Here is a 16,452-nt window from a genome sequence, read left to right on the forward strand (position 1 = left end):
AAACGTGGAGTTTAATCTTTGTTTATCTTTAGGATTTGTGCGGTTTAGAGCTTCCTAAACGTTCACCAAGTGTTGGATTTCATTTGGGTGAATTTTGGTAAGTTCTCTAAACCCTAACTTTTGGGTATTTAATTTTAGTTGTATTTTTATGTGATTAACCTTTAGTAAATGTTATTGGGTTAATAATATTAGGATTGGGGTAATGTTTTGTAATTATGGGTTTAAGTTTGGAAACCCTAATTTGGGCGTTAAATTAATTTGGAGTTTTTAAGTGATTAAAATCTAGATTGCTAAATTATGCTAATAAGTTAGTAAATTATTGTAAAAAGATTAGTGAATATAATTTTAGGGTTAATGATACTGAGAAAATTGTAGTAAAAATAATTTATAGATTAGTAAATATAATTGGGTTGATATTTAATGTTATAGGTAATTATTTAAAAAGGTGATTTTAATGTCTAACCCCTAGTAAATATTTTGGGTTAATATTGTTTGAGTTTTAGTTAGTGCCTAGGATTTATGGGTAGATGTTTGGAACTCTTAAAAATATTATGAATTTTTCAACAGTTTAGCCTTAAACGAATCAAGTGCTAATTAGGGTGTTAATTATTTAAAAGTGTTAAATAATTGCAACGTGTTATTTTCATAGTGGCACATTGTGAGAAGTTGACTAGGAAGCTTGGTTAAAGCTTGATATCCACGCAACCAAGTGAGTATTCTACTTACTAAGGGACATTAGGAATTTAGATATATGAAAAGCTTTGTTTCGTCGAATTTGATGTTAACTCTACGATGATGATTTGGTATATGTTATTATGAAATATATTGTGAAAATAAAATATGTTGATGAGTTGATGTTGAAGAACTGCATGAGATTTGTATTGTGAATAGAAATGTGATAATGTAATGATGTAGAGATATGCATGAAATTACATGTGAATGGATAACATGATGTTGGGCTATATATGTTATTGAATTGTGAATGGTTGAATTGAGAATTAGGAATATGAAAATATATTTGTGAATGAATTGTGTAATGTTGAATCAAGAATTATGATGATGGGTTGAGGTTGAGATGGTTGAAATTGATATGTTGGAATTGTTGGAGATTGAATAACATGATGTTGAATATATATTTATATATATATATATATAGGTGGTAGTATTGTAGTATGTGTTGAAAGGTGAATGATTGAGAATAATGTGATTGAGTTGTGGTTAATGGCACTTGAATATGAGTTTTGTGATAATGATTGTTACAAGTACTTTGTGTACAAGGTAAGTCTAGAGTATGCAACTCTAGCACTTGTGTGTTGCTTGCCCTGCAGGTATGTTGTGAGGACCCAATTTTTTTTTTATACAAAACATTTCATAAATATTAATCTCTTAAAATACAAATGGATCCTCACAGTGGCACGACGATGTGTCGCAAAGCCAACATATGGTACATATTCCATAATATGTACCTGGTAAATCAGAGTACAACATCTAACAACTATGCAGCGGAAAACATAAACTCAATAGCGGAAATCACATCTTAAACATCTATCATAAATTAATAACAACAAGAGCCATTTAACATCTATGTGTTTAAGTCTTTCCTCAATATAAATACATAACAGAAATGACTTTATGCAATAACGAGTGACACATGCGTCACAAGCCATAACAAAACCTATAAAACTGAAGACGCCCATGGTCCCGCAATTATGACCATCGCAGCGAGCTCCGATCATAATATCCCAAATACACGTCTACGACCACATCAACTACGACCCGAGTACCTGTAGCCAAGAGACATCATCTATACGGTTGTGGGGGTTTGCCACATCCGTATAGGTGAAATGATGAGTTCACCACCTCAGTGATATTAAACTAACTGAGTTTTCGCAAAGAACCAACTTTTCTTTTTAGTTTCGCGTACACTATAACAGCTACCAATTTATAACATTTTGTTTGAAAACCCCCATAACTGATATAGCAAACACCAACTATCAGAAAACATTTAAAACATACTATGTAGTTAAACTCATACGTAGAAGTTCCATTGGCATGGAAGCAACCACGTATAAACCCACCTACAATAATACTTTTATGTTGGTAGCTCAAATGCACATAGGTCTAACGTTATTAATTGTGATAACATTGTACCTCAGGGCATTACAACTTCATGTCAAAGCACATAGTTGTCCATGCGGTTACTAGAGTAAGACTCTGATATCCAAGCACTTCTTACTAATGTGCAACGACAATCCATCTACCTACTCCCAAGCCACACTGATATTGCAACCAATAGCGTCAAAACCAAGCACACTAAGCTTAAAACATGCCATCTCGCTCTTTAGTACAAGCTTACTATCATTTTCCGAACATGGTTAACACAGAATCCTATGGCATTACAACTTCATGTCGAGCACGTAGTTGTCCATGCAGTTACTAGAGTAAAACTCGGGTATCCAAGCACTTCCTACTAACGTGCCACGACAATTCATCTACCTACTCCTAGGACACTGTATTACTCATACCGAACCATGACAATATTCTTGTTCGTCCAAGCTCAATGTCTTAACATTATGCAACTAGACGATAGCAGTATACATAAGCTCTTTTGCCATTAAAAACTCTTAGGCATACTAATACGTCTAGTATAAAAACTACGATATTCTATATCATGAAAACATAACACAATTTAAACAATGATATGCATGCTTATGATGGTCTTTTCATTCTTTGTGAGACTTTCCTTCCTTTCCATTCTTTGAGGCTTACTCTTCCTTTCATTCTTATGCTCATGCTCATGCTCATGCTCATGCTTTATGTTTTACAATTCAAACTCTATACTCCTATTCTTTACAATTCATGCTTTCTTCAAATACGATAAACCAATCAACATGAAACTTTATCATTCTACTTTGCATAATTTAAATCTTAACCGCAGCTCACATTCAAAATACTTTAAAAACAATTCTACACATTTCATCCATACATCATTTCATAACATCATTGATATTATTTAAATATAGATGAAACTACTCAAATCAACCAAAACAGATATATTCAACATACAGTTGGTTCGGATTTATAAAACACATATCTTGCTAATCTAATAAACATAAAAATAATAGTTTCTAAGTGATTAAAATATCACCTGGCTGCATTTGACTCCTGACTTGAACATCCCCTCGAATTCTAGTCACTTGGACTCCACATTGGAGAATCAATTGAAGTCTCCACTATCTTGCAACACTTGTGACGTTAGACGATGCTATGGGCTCATTCTATGACACACTAAAACTACCCGCGTGCCCACACGTTGTGTTACTCGCTTCTAAAGCTAGTTAGGTACTTTGATTACTATTAAGTCAACATTTAGGTTTAGGTTCATATTTTATCTTGATTATTAATACTAAGATGTATTTACTATTTATTTGCCTAATAATTATTGTTAATCATTTTTTTATAGCTTCATTTACTTGCTAAGTAGGCAATATATATTTAGTTCGTATATATGCATATGTGTATATATATACATGTATACATATACACGTATGACACTTAAACCTAATCCGATGGCACGCATAAATACTAATTGTACATGGATAGGAGAACTAGATACTGAGTCATCCAATTACTAATCGACTTTAGAGTCTATTTAAGTATTTCCATAGTATCACTATTTTATATTTGTTGTCATAAGGTTATTTAGACTATCTATTATTTTACGGCATTAACCCTTTGATCTTATATCTAATACCTAATCCTTTCTTAAACTCTTTACTTAGTTACTTGGTCTCCCATCACTCCACTAGTACCAAGACTAAGACCCTATCATCTATCATCATAACCTAATACATTGTCATAAACAAATGAACTCAATCCCTATCATAAATGGAAATAACATGTTCTCTACCAAAACCTCATTACACCGATTAATAACTTACTTAAGTCAAAGCATCCCCAAGTGAATCATTAAGTCTCCAAACCCTTCCAAAAATCATAGCTCATAGACATAACCAAATGATTCTACTAACCCTCTAAACCACTTATAGCCATGTTCACAAGTCAATACAAACCTTTAAATAAGTCCCTATTAAATTAAAGCCTCAAAACATACTTATAACATTCAAACAACCTCAATCAACCTAAACCTTTCTCAAACCAATAATTAATAATATATCTATAAACATCAAGATCCACTTCTCTATTAGTCACAAAATCACCATCAAACCAACAATCCATAATACTTCAATATAACTAAAATTACATACTCATCAATATCAACCATAATAGCCGACACAAGAAATCACCAAGTCCAAGCTTCAAAACACAACCTATAGGCAAACCACACTTCCATCATTCAAACACAAGGGCTGGATTTTGTTTCTATAATTCCTAATTATACTCAATAGAAAACACCATGAGCATAATCTCAAAATAATTCCCAAATCAGTAGGTATTTATAAATCCATTCACATAAAGCCAACCCAAATACAAAAGATCACTTCAAAAATATAAACCTTCCATTAAACCTCTTATCCTTGTCCGATACCACAATATTAACATTTTACTAATTCAAAACCCAACTCAACCAATTACAAACTCAGTTGGTAAGACAATTACTAAAAGGCCATTAATCCATAATAACAAACCATCTAAAATAGCACCACAAAATCCTCCACCCAATCAGCCATTACTTCAACCAAAATAGGATATCATAAACCTTAATCTAAATCAACCTAAAGAGAATCCATCCGGTTCTAGCAAAATCAAAGGAAACAACCAAAAATCAAAGACCACAAGAGAAATGCCCAATCGGTTGCTTCAAACAAACCCATTCGGTTACCACCAAAATATGGACACTCAAATAAAACCTAAAATCAATTCCCATAATCGGTCCTTTAATCCAAACAAGACAAATCTGAGCAACAATTAATCCAACCCGTAAAAGACCCATTCGATTCTACCAAAAATCAAGGAAGATTCGAGCAAAATCAAAGAAGAGGAAGAGAGGTGTCTCAGCGGAACAGGGATGGAATTCACGGCCCTAGCTGCTGTCTCCACGCCCAGACGGTGGCCTGACCACCGCGCTCCAAAACCGCACCACCACCTGCCGGACAACTGCAGGATCAGGCCTTCTCACGGTTTGGTTTCATGGGTTCGGTGGGTTCCCGAGCCTACACCGGTTCTCTCTCTCTCAATCGGTCTCTCATGGGCTGGGTGTGTGTGTGAGGGGGGAAGAGACAAAGAGAAGAAGAAGAAAGGGGAAGGGCTACTGGCTGGGCGTGACCGAAGAGGAAGAAGAAGAGAAGAAGAAGAAGAGGAAGAGAAGAAGAAGGGGGAGATCGTGCAGTGAGAGGGAGAGACCCGGATCTATGCGTGAGAGAGAGAAAAAGAAAGAAAGAGGAAAAGAGAGAAAAGAAGGAAAAGAGATAGGGTGGGACACATGGCGCGCTGTGAGTGGCTGGGAGAGGATGGGGTAATCTTCTCATACCCATTCAGGTGACGCCATGTGGCAGGAGAGATTACATTTTCATTTTTAAAGCCCCTAGCTTTTATAAATCATTGTAGGACCCCACTAATTTAAAGATCCTATCTTTGACAATTTATATTTGACCCTACATTTAATCTAACCATATTTCATCAATACAATCAATTATTTATTATTTCCTAAAAGTTCATTAGTAGTATTTTATTTATAAAACATAATTATATATCACCTTTATTTAATAAACGTAATTTATTAATTACTAAGTTACCTATTTATTTTCTTGGTCTTTACATATGTGGCTCTACGGGCAGTGGTAACAAGATAAGTCTAGAGCATGTGGCTCTAGCACTTGTGTGTTATTTGCAATGTGGGTATGTGGCTCTACAGGTGGTGGTAACTAGGTAAGTCTAGGGTATGTGGCTCTAGAACTTGTGTGTTGTTTGCCCTGCGGGTATGTGACTCTACGGGTGGTGGTAACAAGGTAGGTCTAGGATATGTGGCTCTAACACTCATGTATTTGTTTGCTCTGCGGGTATGTGACTCTATGGGTGGTATGTGTTGTTTGCCCTGCGGGTATGTGGCTTTACGGTCGATGTTAATGGTAAGCCTAGAGTCGTAGCTCTAACACATATGAGATGATATTCTAGTGCTCGATGTGTAAATCTAGAGTTGTTGCTTCTAGCTGCGATGACGACAAGTTCAGGGTTGTTGCTTCTGGTACGTGTTGTATGATGTTAATTAAATGAAATTAATTTATAGTAGCATGATGGAAGGTATTACTTGTAATTGATGTTGTGTGGTATGGACATAATAGATTGAGAATGATATTGATGACTCTTGTATGCATGTACGATGTGTGCCTAGATTTCTTAGTGAGTCTTATACTACTGAGGCCTCGGTAATTTATTACTGAGGTGGTGAACTCATACTTTCACCTGTACGGATATGGTTAACTTCATAACCGTACAGACTCTGATGCTTTGACTGTAGGTTCAGTGAATGTAATGGATGACGCCGTAGTATAGAGCTTAGGATATTATGACTGAAGCCCGACGTGACAGTTGTAATGGTTGGACCATGGGTTGTCCTCCTTTTGGCAGTCTTGTTTATGGTTCAGTGAATCTAATGGATGACGCCGTAGTATAGAGCTTAGGATATTATGACTGAAGCCCGACGTGACAGTTGTAATGGTTGGACCATGAGTTGTCCTCCTTTTGGCAGTCTTGTTTATGGCTTATGTTGCCTGTGACACTTGTATTTATGAACCAATCTTTTGGTATGTTTTAATAGCTTGTAGAAGCCTTAAACAGATAGACATATTATTGGCTCTTTTGCTGTAACCAAATATTGTTTATAGATGTGTTTCCACTATGTTGATAATGTTATTACATGTTATTCGCTGCGTAGATGTAACTCTCATTATCAGGTACTTGTTATGGAATGTACACCGTATATTGGCTGAGCAACATATAGTTGTGCCACTGTGATAACTCCTTTATGTTTTCAAAAAAAAAAAAAAATGGTTGTCACAATAGGGGTTTATTTATAGAGACTAGGAGAGGCTTAAAAGCCATAAGAATCCAAGAAAAATCGGAACTTATTCTCTTAGTTCAAGTAAGAGATCGAAAATTCAATCCAAGTAAGAAAATGATTTTAAATTCGTCCAGATTTGCGGTCTTTTATTGTGAGGTAATTTTGGCATAGTAAATGTCCGAATTAGGAAAAATCAATTTCTGAAATATTTTTTGAATTTTTTATTAGCTTTCCAACGCCACCAATTACATTGCAATCTGAGATCTGAACAGAAAGTTATGATCCAAACACTAAGACGTATGCAGAATCCAAATTTGAATCCAATCCGATTTTTATTTTTATTGGAGAAATTTCGTTTTAATCATTCTCTTAATTTGATTAAACTTAACCACATCATATAGGTCTTCTATTATGATTGGCTAAGCTTAACCATATCTTTCATTCTCAAAGTGTGCTTTAAGCCCAAAATTAATGGAATTAATTGCATGTTTATTTAAAACCTGAAACAATAAAATAACACAAAATTAAACAAATAACAATGCTAAGGAATAAACATGTGCAAGTTAAGGAGTTTGAATGTACAACATTCGACGTTTATCAGATTCTCACAAACGTGCCTGCAGAATAAAGAGTTTAAATTCAGAAAAAGATTTATGATTTTTATTTAAAATTGTAAATCGTTTTTTAAAAATTAAAGAGATTTTTACAGTGAAATTGAAAATAATTTCCGTTGGCCATCATTTTCAATTATACCAAACATTAAATAATATATAAATAAATAAATAAACAGTTACGTCCAAACAAACGAAGTATTTAGAGTTATCAAGGGAGAGAAGTAGGGGTGGGTATCAGGTAAGTCGGTGTCGGAAACCCCTTCACCGACTTCCGACCGAAATAGTCGGGTAAAGTCGGGGAATTACCCGACTTTATTCCGAGAAAGAAATTTTTCGACATTTTCGGATAATTCGAAAGAATCGAAAAAATCGATGAAGGGCGGTCGGAAAAATCGGTAGGATTACATATTTTCTGCCTAAAATTCCAACAAAGTGAACAAAGATTACAGCTTACAGATTCACCATTCATTCAACAAGGTTACAAGATTACAGATTTACAGCATAAAATTCCAACAAAGTGAACAAACTCAATAACCCAAATCCGCCGAAAATGAATAAATCAAAGAAAAAAGGAGTGGGAATGGTTTAACCAATGGCTCGATTCAATTGAAGACGAGAGTGAGAGAGACGCTCTAGATCCTCATCGGCCACTGCATCATCTGAGGCGAGAGAGAGAGAGAAAGACGGGCGGCTGGCGGGCTGGGCGTTGGTCGTGGCCAGATGAGCAGGGCAGGCGGGCAGCAGGTGGGCGTAAGTCGTGACTCGTGAGTGGCGGCTAGGCGTGGGCGTGGGCAGACGGGAGGCTGGGAGTGATTCTAGGGTTTTGTTTTTGGAGGCAGCAGAAGGGATGGGTTGAGAACTTGAGACTTGAGAAATGAGATTCTAGGGTTTTGCAAAAAAATATGAATATATACTAGTGAGAGTTTGAAAAACGACGTCGTGGTGGGTACTGGGTAGTGGGTTTTAGTATATAGAAAAATGACGTCGTGGCCTCGTGGGAAATGGGCACTGGGCGTCTGGGTTTTAGACTAAAAGAGAACAGCAGTGAAAAAAAATTTAGTTCAATTATATCATTTATATGAACTGTCGGTCGGTCGGTAACCGATGGAATTTTTTTTTTTTTCGATTACCGACCGATAATGTATTCGGAAATAAATTTAATTTCGATTTTCGATTTTTTTTTTTTTTCGGTAGGCGGTAGGCGGTCAAAGTCGGTTCGGTAGCGGTCGGTGAATTTTCGGTAGTCGGTAATCGGATAATTTGTCCACCCCTAGAGAGAAGCATCGTATGGGCTTTTAGGCTTGAGAGTGCCAAATTCAAGCTCTGCGCGTGCGCGTAACTGGTCACGGCGTTTTATTGTAGTATTATATTTGTGGAGTGGTGGGATCCACAAAAGTCAAAAGCCACAAAACCTGGGAAGCTTCAAGGAAGAAGCGTGAGGAGCGTCAGCACTGGGGGAGGAAGCAAATCGCAGAGGTAATACGTTGGTTTTGTCGGCCCCACGCGGAAATGGTTACTATTCAACGTTTGGGGTCAGAGCTCTCCAAATTGCGGAGAAGTATTCTTTTTCTTTTTCTTTTTCTTTTTTCTTTTTTTTTTTAAAGCGGAGAAGTACTAGTAGTACAAGTAAAGTAAATGCGAAAGCAGTTTCCCTCAAGGCTCAACAAGAGCCATTTAGAAAATTCAAATACGCGTACGTTCGTGGGGCTGAAAGTCAAAGTTTCCGTCCATCATCAACTACTGTTAACACCAAATATATTATTATTAATTTATTATGCTCACACACCTAAACAAGACACTCGCCAAATTATTCAACATATAGTACCAAAGTCTTTTTCCTGACTTTTTATAGTGCTTCTTCAGCGCAAACAGCAACCTTTTCTCTTCTGGTGACGGCCTGACCCTCTTCTCTCTCTCTCTCTCTCTCTCTCCCCCTCCCTTCCATTCGGTCCAACAACAACGAAATCACAGATTTGTAAGTCATATATTTCTCTCTGTAGATATAGAAGAACGAAGAGGAGGCAGATAGATTGATTGATAGACAGACAGGACAGGCACAAGTCTCTTTCTTTTTCTTCTTCTTCTTCTTCCTTTCTTTCAAGCTGGTAAGCGTGGGGATGCATGATTGAGAATTTGAGATATGAGTAATCAGGCTGTCGCAGGTACTTCTCACACGGGGAAAGGCTCCAGCTTCCTTGACAAAATCAAGGTCCGTCTCTCTTTCTTTCCTTCTTCTCTTATCTAATAATCCTTCCTCTCTAGCCCATCTTGCTTTTCCTAATTCTTGAATTCAATTTAGTTAATCAATTAATTGATCTTTCCAAAATCCGTTTCTCTGATCAAAAGTTGTTGCTTTCAACTTTTTTCTTTTATGTTGTGTATTTTTTTTTTTTTCGATGAATAAGTGAACTATATTAATAGCAGAAACAACTGAACAAACTATCCCAGAAACCAACAAAACAGCTCATCAAAACAACAAGCTCGAAATCACACCAAACTAAAAACAACAGAAACAAACTGGTGAGAACCGGACACCCAACAAAACAAAGACTGCCAACAGAACAGAACTAGAATTACAGCAGTAGACTAGTATCAATGTTCCAGCAATGGCAGATTCGAATATTCTCTCTATTCATCTTGAAACTTCTTTTTGCTGAAATCCTGGACCGGACTTCCCAAAATATTGCCTTCAATATCAGCTCCTCTGTCCTCGGTTGCCCACCGTGTTTGATTTCATCTCTGGCACGCCATATACCATAAACAGTGGAACTTAATATCAACCGACATAGAACACCCTCCAGATTCTTTGCTTTCCATTTTCTGCACCCTTCATTAATTATTTCTAGCCAGTCTGAAGAAGGAGCCAAAGGATTGCATCGCTGCATACAAGCTTTCCAAATCCTATAGCTGAAGCTACAAGAAAAGAAGAGATGATCCCTGCTCTAAGACATGTCTGCAGAAAACACACTTAGTGTCTCCTTAGCAACCCCAAGCCAGTACTCTATCACTAGTAGATAATCGATTATGCAAAGCAAGCCAAAGAACAAACGCCTGTTTTATGTTGTGTATTTTTGTGGGCGCTAAACGTAAACGTAACCTGCATATACCACACCATACTTCTAAGCTGAATTTATTGAGACATATGAAGACAACTTACAAATTCCATTTGTAACTCTCATGTATTACTCTCATAATTCTCGTTAGGTATTGACTATGTAACTCTCCTAATTCTCCTAAGTTACATATTGCTTATGTAATTATTGTGTTCATGGCCTCATTCAACTATAAATAGGCTATTTTATTGTATAGTTTCTATTAAGTGAAAAAGAAGAAATATGTAGCCAAGAAAAGGCTTTACTGCGTGAATGTAGACCATAGGCCGAACCAGCTTCATTTTGTGTCTCCCTTCATTGTTTTCATCTCTTCCTTCAATTATATTATTTAACATAATTACTAGTTGTATTGTATTTTAGCTTGATTTCAATTCCGCGCAATTTACACCTTGCAAGTTTAATTGTGTCAGCGATTATAAATACCCAACTGGGGCTCTGTATAGACTATATGAATTCCAAAAAAAAAAAAAAAAAAAAACTTTGGGATTTCAATATGATTTGAATCAAAGAGTAGAAGGGTTATAGACCACTGGAATTGTTTTCTTTTTGGGATGTTCAAGTGATGAATGTGCATGTTTATCAACTAAAGTAATTGGCACTGCAGAATGCTACTTGCCTTAAATCCTCATCAGCGGATTCTGGAAAAGGGAGAAGCAAGTCATCAACTAACAAAGTGGCCCATGGTTTCCACTTAGTTGAAGGTAAATCCGGTCATGATATGGAGGACTACCATGTTGCTGAATACAGAAGAAAAAAGAATCATGTGCTTGGATTATTTGCCATCTTTGACGGCCATCTGGGTGATCGTGTCCCAAATTATTTGAGAGATAACCTTTTCAACAATATACTTGATGAGGTATCCCTTCCCCACCAGTTCAATGTATTCTTGGAAGCATTTGGTTATGTACTTATTGCTGGATAGGACCAATATAACTGCCTGCTAGTTTTAGTCATTTGATCATCTACCTACATAATCATGGGGTATTTATGTGATTATGTCAAATTGTGATCCTAAAATTTAACGACGAGATAACTTAGCCCATCTTGTATCCTTATTTATGCAATATTGGTTCTCTTCTACTTCTAAAAGAACTTCAGCCCGCTGTTTTCCTAGGCAACCTTTCATTCTTATAAGATTTAAATATGATAATATGTTTTTATTTACTTCTTTAACTATGTGATCCAGCCAACCTTCTGGAAGAACCCTGAGACGGCAATAAGGAATGCCTACAGCTCCACTGATAAGTTTATTTTGGAAAACTCCATGCAATTAGGGCCAGGTGGCTCAACTGCAGTAACTGCAATAGTCATTGATGGCAAAGACTTATGGGTGGCGAACATTGGTGACTCAAGAGCTGTCGTGTGTGAAAGGGGCTCAGCTAATCAAATTACAGTAGACCATGAGCCACATAGTGAACGAAGAAGGATTGAGAAGCAGGGTGGCTTTGTGATTACTCTACCTGGTGATGTACTTCTTTCAATTTAAATTCACTTTAACCTTATCACTCCTTAATGTAAGGTCATTCTTTGTGGAGATCTTAGCATACGCTGTTAATAACAAAAAGAACATTCACTCTGGGTTACTTTTCTATTTATCCGTTTTTTTTTTTTTATTGATTTTATTATTTTGAGGATTCTGCGATATTGAAAAGCTACTAAATGTTTTCAGGAGATGTACCTAGGGTTAATGGTCAACTTGCAGTTGCACGTGCTTTTGGGGATCAAAGCCTCAAAGCACATTTAAGTTCAGAGCCTGATGTACGACATGTGCCCATAGACTCAAACATTGAGTTTGTTATATTGGCAAGTGATGGATTGTGGAAGGTCAGTTATTATGGTATCTTATGGATAACAAATTTTGCTGTCAGTCTCTATCTTTCATCTTTTCTCTTGGTCTCCCTCTTAATATTCCATAATTTGTCAAAACATTGGAATGCTTAGGTTTTGTCCCAAACAATATGGACTTCACAAATTTCTGTTTCCAACACTTTTTCAAATAGCTACCTGGTTGGTAACATCACCTGAACAGACTTACGTGTTTTTGCAACATTTATAATGTGATTTTGGTTTACATTGAGCTAAACAATAAATTATATGAATTTTTGGTGATTGATTCCATTGTAAATGATGAATGCATGCATACCAACGTCAAAAAAAATGCTCAGTGACAAATAAATTGAATATGTAGTGAACCTAATCCCATATTATTGTGTACTAGGAAAAGCAAAGAACTCATAACAAAAAGCCTAACAATCAGCAGAAGTTTCCCTTAGTAAAGCTGTCTTATTGAAGAAAATTAAAATATTTTGGCAGCTAGTGTAGTTGAAAGAGCAACTAGAATTGTTAAAGATTCAATGTTCATGTGTTGTTTTCAAAAAATATCTGGACCCGTTAACATCCACACAACACTTGAGCAAAATATAATTCATGAAAACAATACTAATTAGCAGTTAGAATCAGAATTAGCAGAATTCCCTACTGAAGGGATATGTGACGAGAAATTCATGTATATGCTGTAGAATTCAGGGTTGGGGTTTACCAAATCAGAATGGTATACTGCGATCACTCTGTTGGTCTTTGCTTGGTTGTTTGATAATCGTTAATATAATATAATCCTTGAACCATGTGGTCTTATGAAAACAAAATTAACCACTGCAATTCCTTGGCATGCTCCAGCTCATAATTAGTGCACATGGAAGCATATAGTAGCAGTTTCCTAAGGCTTGAAGTGGTGTGGATGGTTCCTTACCATCCATTCACACTAATTTAGGGCACCATTGCCTCTTAAAGGATGGCTCCTCAATCATTCTTATGCCACAATTGCCGTGGTTCCTTACCATGTGTGGACAGATGGCTTGCCACAGTATCTTCCAAAAAAAGCCTCTTTAAAATTAAGATAAGAAGAATATGACATGCATTCCAAAGAAGATAGAAAGAAATTAAAAGTACAAAAACAAATATAAAGGACCTCCCCATAGTTCAACCCCCCCCCCCCCCCCCCCCCCACAACACACACAGTTAAAACTATACTATTTTTTTTTTTTTTTGATAGGTAAGAAATCAATTTTACACAGAGTTAAAACTATACTATGCAGAGCTGTAAATAGCTTTGGTTCCTTTTAGGCTTGAAATTCCTTCTCCTCATTGACTGGCCTAGCAACCTCAGCTGAATTCTCTACAGAGAAGATATGAAAGATAGAAACAAATAAAAAGAATCTCCCCAGCCATCATGGTGGGTAGATTGCCCTCTATATTAAGTGAGCTCTTCTCTTGGCTTGAAATTCGTCTCCACTCAGAAGTTCCTGTAGTCCTTATGGTACAGGGAAAGAGGTCCACATTGTCCCAAAACAATTATGTTACCTCTAAGGTCCTGAAGTTGTAGCCAATTTTTTCCATCTTATGGAAGTCAAATGGTTACCCCCAATCAACACGTGGTCATTTCAGTATGAGAAGTAGAGCACATTAATCATAACACACAAGGGGATGGAAGTCAAACGGTTACCCCCAATCAACACGTGGTCATTTCAGTATGAGAAGTAGAGCACATTAATCATAACACACAAGGGGATGGAAGTCAAACGGTTACCCCCAATCAACACGTGGTCATTTCAGTATGAGAAGTAGAGCACATTAATCATAACACACAAGGGGCTCCTTTAAGTTCTTTGGGGTCATTGCACAGCAATTTGAAAACTTGTTTGGTTACAAGAATCTAGAGTTTGTGTAGGCTGGTGAGGAACAAAGTGCTAGATAATCTAACCATGATTGTCGGAGTTTGATCTAGAGGAGGAGAGTGGTGATCTTGAGTTATGCTTCGTTGGAGCAATCAAATAGTCTATGAATTTTAGTTGTGGGGTTGAGCTATGTTGAATTATCTGAGTTGTAAAGACTTTATAGTTTTAATTCTGTTGGGGTTGTAGAGTGATGATTACAAATTCCATCAATATCATGGAGGAAAAGTATGAATTAGGTTCGTGAAAAATCAAGATCTAGAAATGGTATTAACCTCCTGTACAAGATTCTTATACTCTGGTTTTGAGATTTCATTCGCACACTCAATTGCATTGCATGGTTCTTATTCTTTGCGAACAAACACATTGACAACTTTTACTAGTTAGATGATGTTAGTTCATCTAATCATGTTAATTTTACTAACAAATCCTTCTTTTTTAAGACCATCACCATCTTAAATTATGTCACATGAAGTGAAACCAAGGCGCTTTAGGTCATAAGAATGCATTCTACTTGACCACCTCTTTGACTGTTGCCTCCCCGATGTGTAGACAACCTACCTATGGTCTAGGGCAGGTGGTCAAAGACTCCTGCTTGCTGAGTTGCCTAGTGCAATACCTTCATCACGGCATAAATGCCTACAGATAAAGGCTAACAATGGCATCCTATTTGTTGATGTACCATTGTTACTTGCGTAAGACTGAGGTTATCTCACTACCAGATAAAGGCCTTGACCAATGTTCTGTATCTCTATGATCTCTATTTCTTCAAAGAAATGTTATAAACAATATTTTTATCTCACAATGTTGATGTGACAGTCCCAACCAACTGTTGAATTTTTTTTTTTATTATTATTAACAATGACTAATCCAAAGGTTGGTTGGGACTGCCATGTTATTGTTGTGGGATAAAAATGTAGTTTCTAGTATTACTAACTTATTTATATCGGAATTAAGTGCTTTAGGATTGAACTTGATCATTTTTTCTTTCAGGATTGAACTTGATCATTTTTTCTTTCTCAAGAAGTGCCCTCTCATGATCTTTCATCAATGTCCAAATATTGATTAAACTAGTTTTACTTTCACCATAGAATCCATATAGAATCTACTTCGGAAATAAATATAAATAGTACAGAAGAGTCTCTTTTTCTGTGATCTAAGAGGCATTACTGTTGTTGTGCATCAGTATATCGTCACGATGGGTACGATGCTGTTCTTTGGTACTAGCCTGTAGTTTAGTTTCGTGCTTGATAGTTGTACTCTGGTTGGCAGGTTTTGACGAATCAAGAGGCAGTTGGTTTGGTGAAAGACATCAAAGATCCTCAAGCAGCAGCTAAACGTTTGACAACTGAAGCATTGGTAAGAAACAGTAAAGATGATATATCATGCATTGTGATCCGTTTTGGATGATGCTGCTGAGAAAAATTGCCTCCCCACTACAACATCAGGACTTCTGTTGGTCTTGTACTAAATTCTCAGCTGGTTGGTTAGAAATAGGAGCACCATTTATAATATGTTATGACTTATGCCATGGCTTTCTTTGAAGCGATAATCGTGTTACTGCTAGTAGATATAAATTTGTCGTGCATTTTTTATGTTACCTGGGAAAGAGATTTCCTCATTAATGCATGGACCCTCATCTTACACGTGTTCACGCACAGAAGTTTGCTTGGGTTTGATGTAATTAAAGGGTGCAATTGAGGGGGGAAAAAGGGGAAGAGAGACAGAAGAAAAAGGTTGTGTATAAAGTTGTGGACATAAATAAGATGACATGAAAACTTTTCTGTAATACATGTAGTAGTGTTTATCATCATTATTTTTGTCATTGTTCCTCCCGCTCCGATAAGTCTATTTAGTATTTACCTCCTACCCACCCCCAACAAAAAGCCAATTGTTACCCTTCAAATTAGGGATATATGTGGGCGTGGGTGTGGGTGTGGATACAACTAGTTGTAATATTTGCATTCATAAAA

The 16,452-nt window shown here is 36.5% G+C and overlaps 1 protein-coding gene and 1 long non-coding RNA gene across 2 annotated transcripts; one reads left to right on the forward strand and one right to left on the reverse strand.

The window, feature by feature from the left end:
• Positions 1 to 1,521: 1,521 nt before the first annotated feature.
• LOC133871980 (uncharacterized) lies at positions 1,522 to 3,443 on the reverse strand. Its single transcript, XR_009900907.1, has 2 exons — positions 3,149 to 3,443; positions 1,522 to 1,804 (listed from the first exon to the last, which is right to left on the reverse strand). It is a non-coding gene; the product is annotated as an uncharacterized LOC133871980 (long non-coding RNA).
• A 6,042-nt stretch (positions 3,444 to 9,485) lies between these two features.
• On the forward strand, positions 9,486 to 16,292 carry LOC133870388 (probable protein phosphatase 2C 44). Its single transcript, XM_062307497.1, has 5 exons — positions 9,486 to 9,844; positions 11,353 to 11,604; positions 11,935 to 12,211; positions 12,418 to 12,572; positions 15,752 to 16,292. The coding sequence occupies exons 1-5, from the start codon at positions 9,776 to 9,778 to the stop codon at positions 15,887 to 15,889; spliced, it is 891 nt and encodes a 296-aa protein (XP_062163481.1). The 5' UTR covers positions 9,486 to 9,775; the 3' UTR covers positions 15,890 to 16,292.
• The last annotated feature ends 160 nt before the right edge of the window (positions 16,293 to 16,452 follow it).

This window comes from Alnus glutinosa, chromosome 6, assembly GCF_958979055.1.
Source record: "Alnus glutinosa chromosome 6, dhAlnGlut1.1, whole genome shotgun sequence".
NCBI classification, from domain to species: Eukaryota; Viridiplantae; Streptophyta; class Magnoliopsida; order Fagales; family Betulaceae; genus Alnus; species Alnus glutinosa.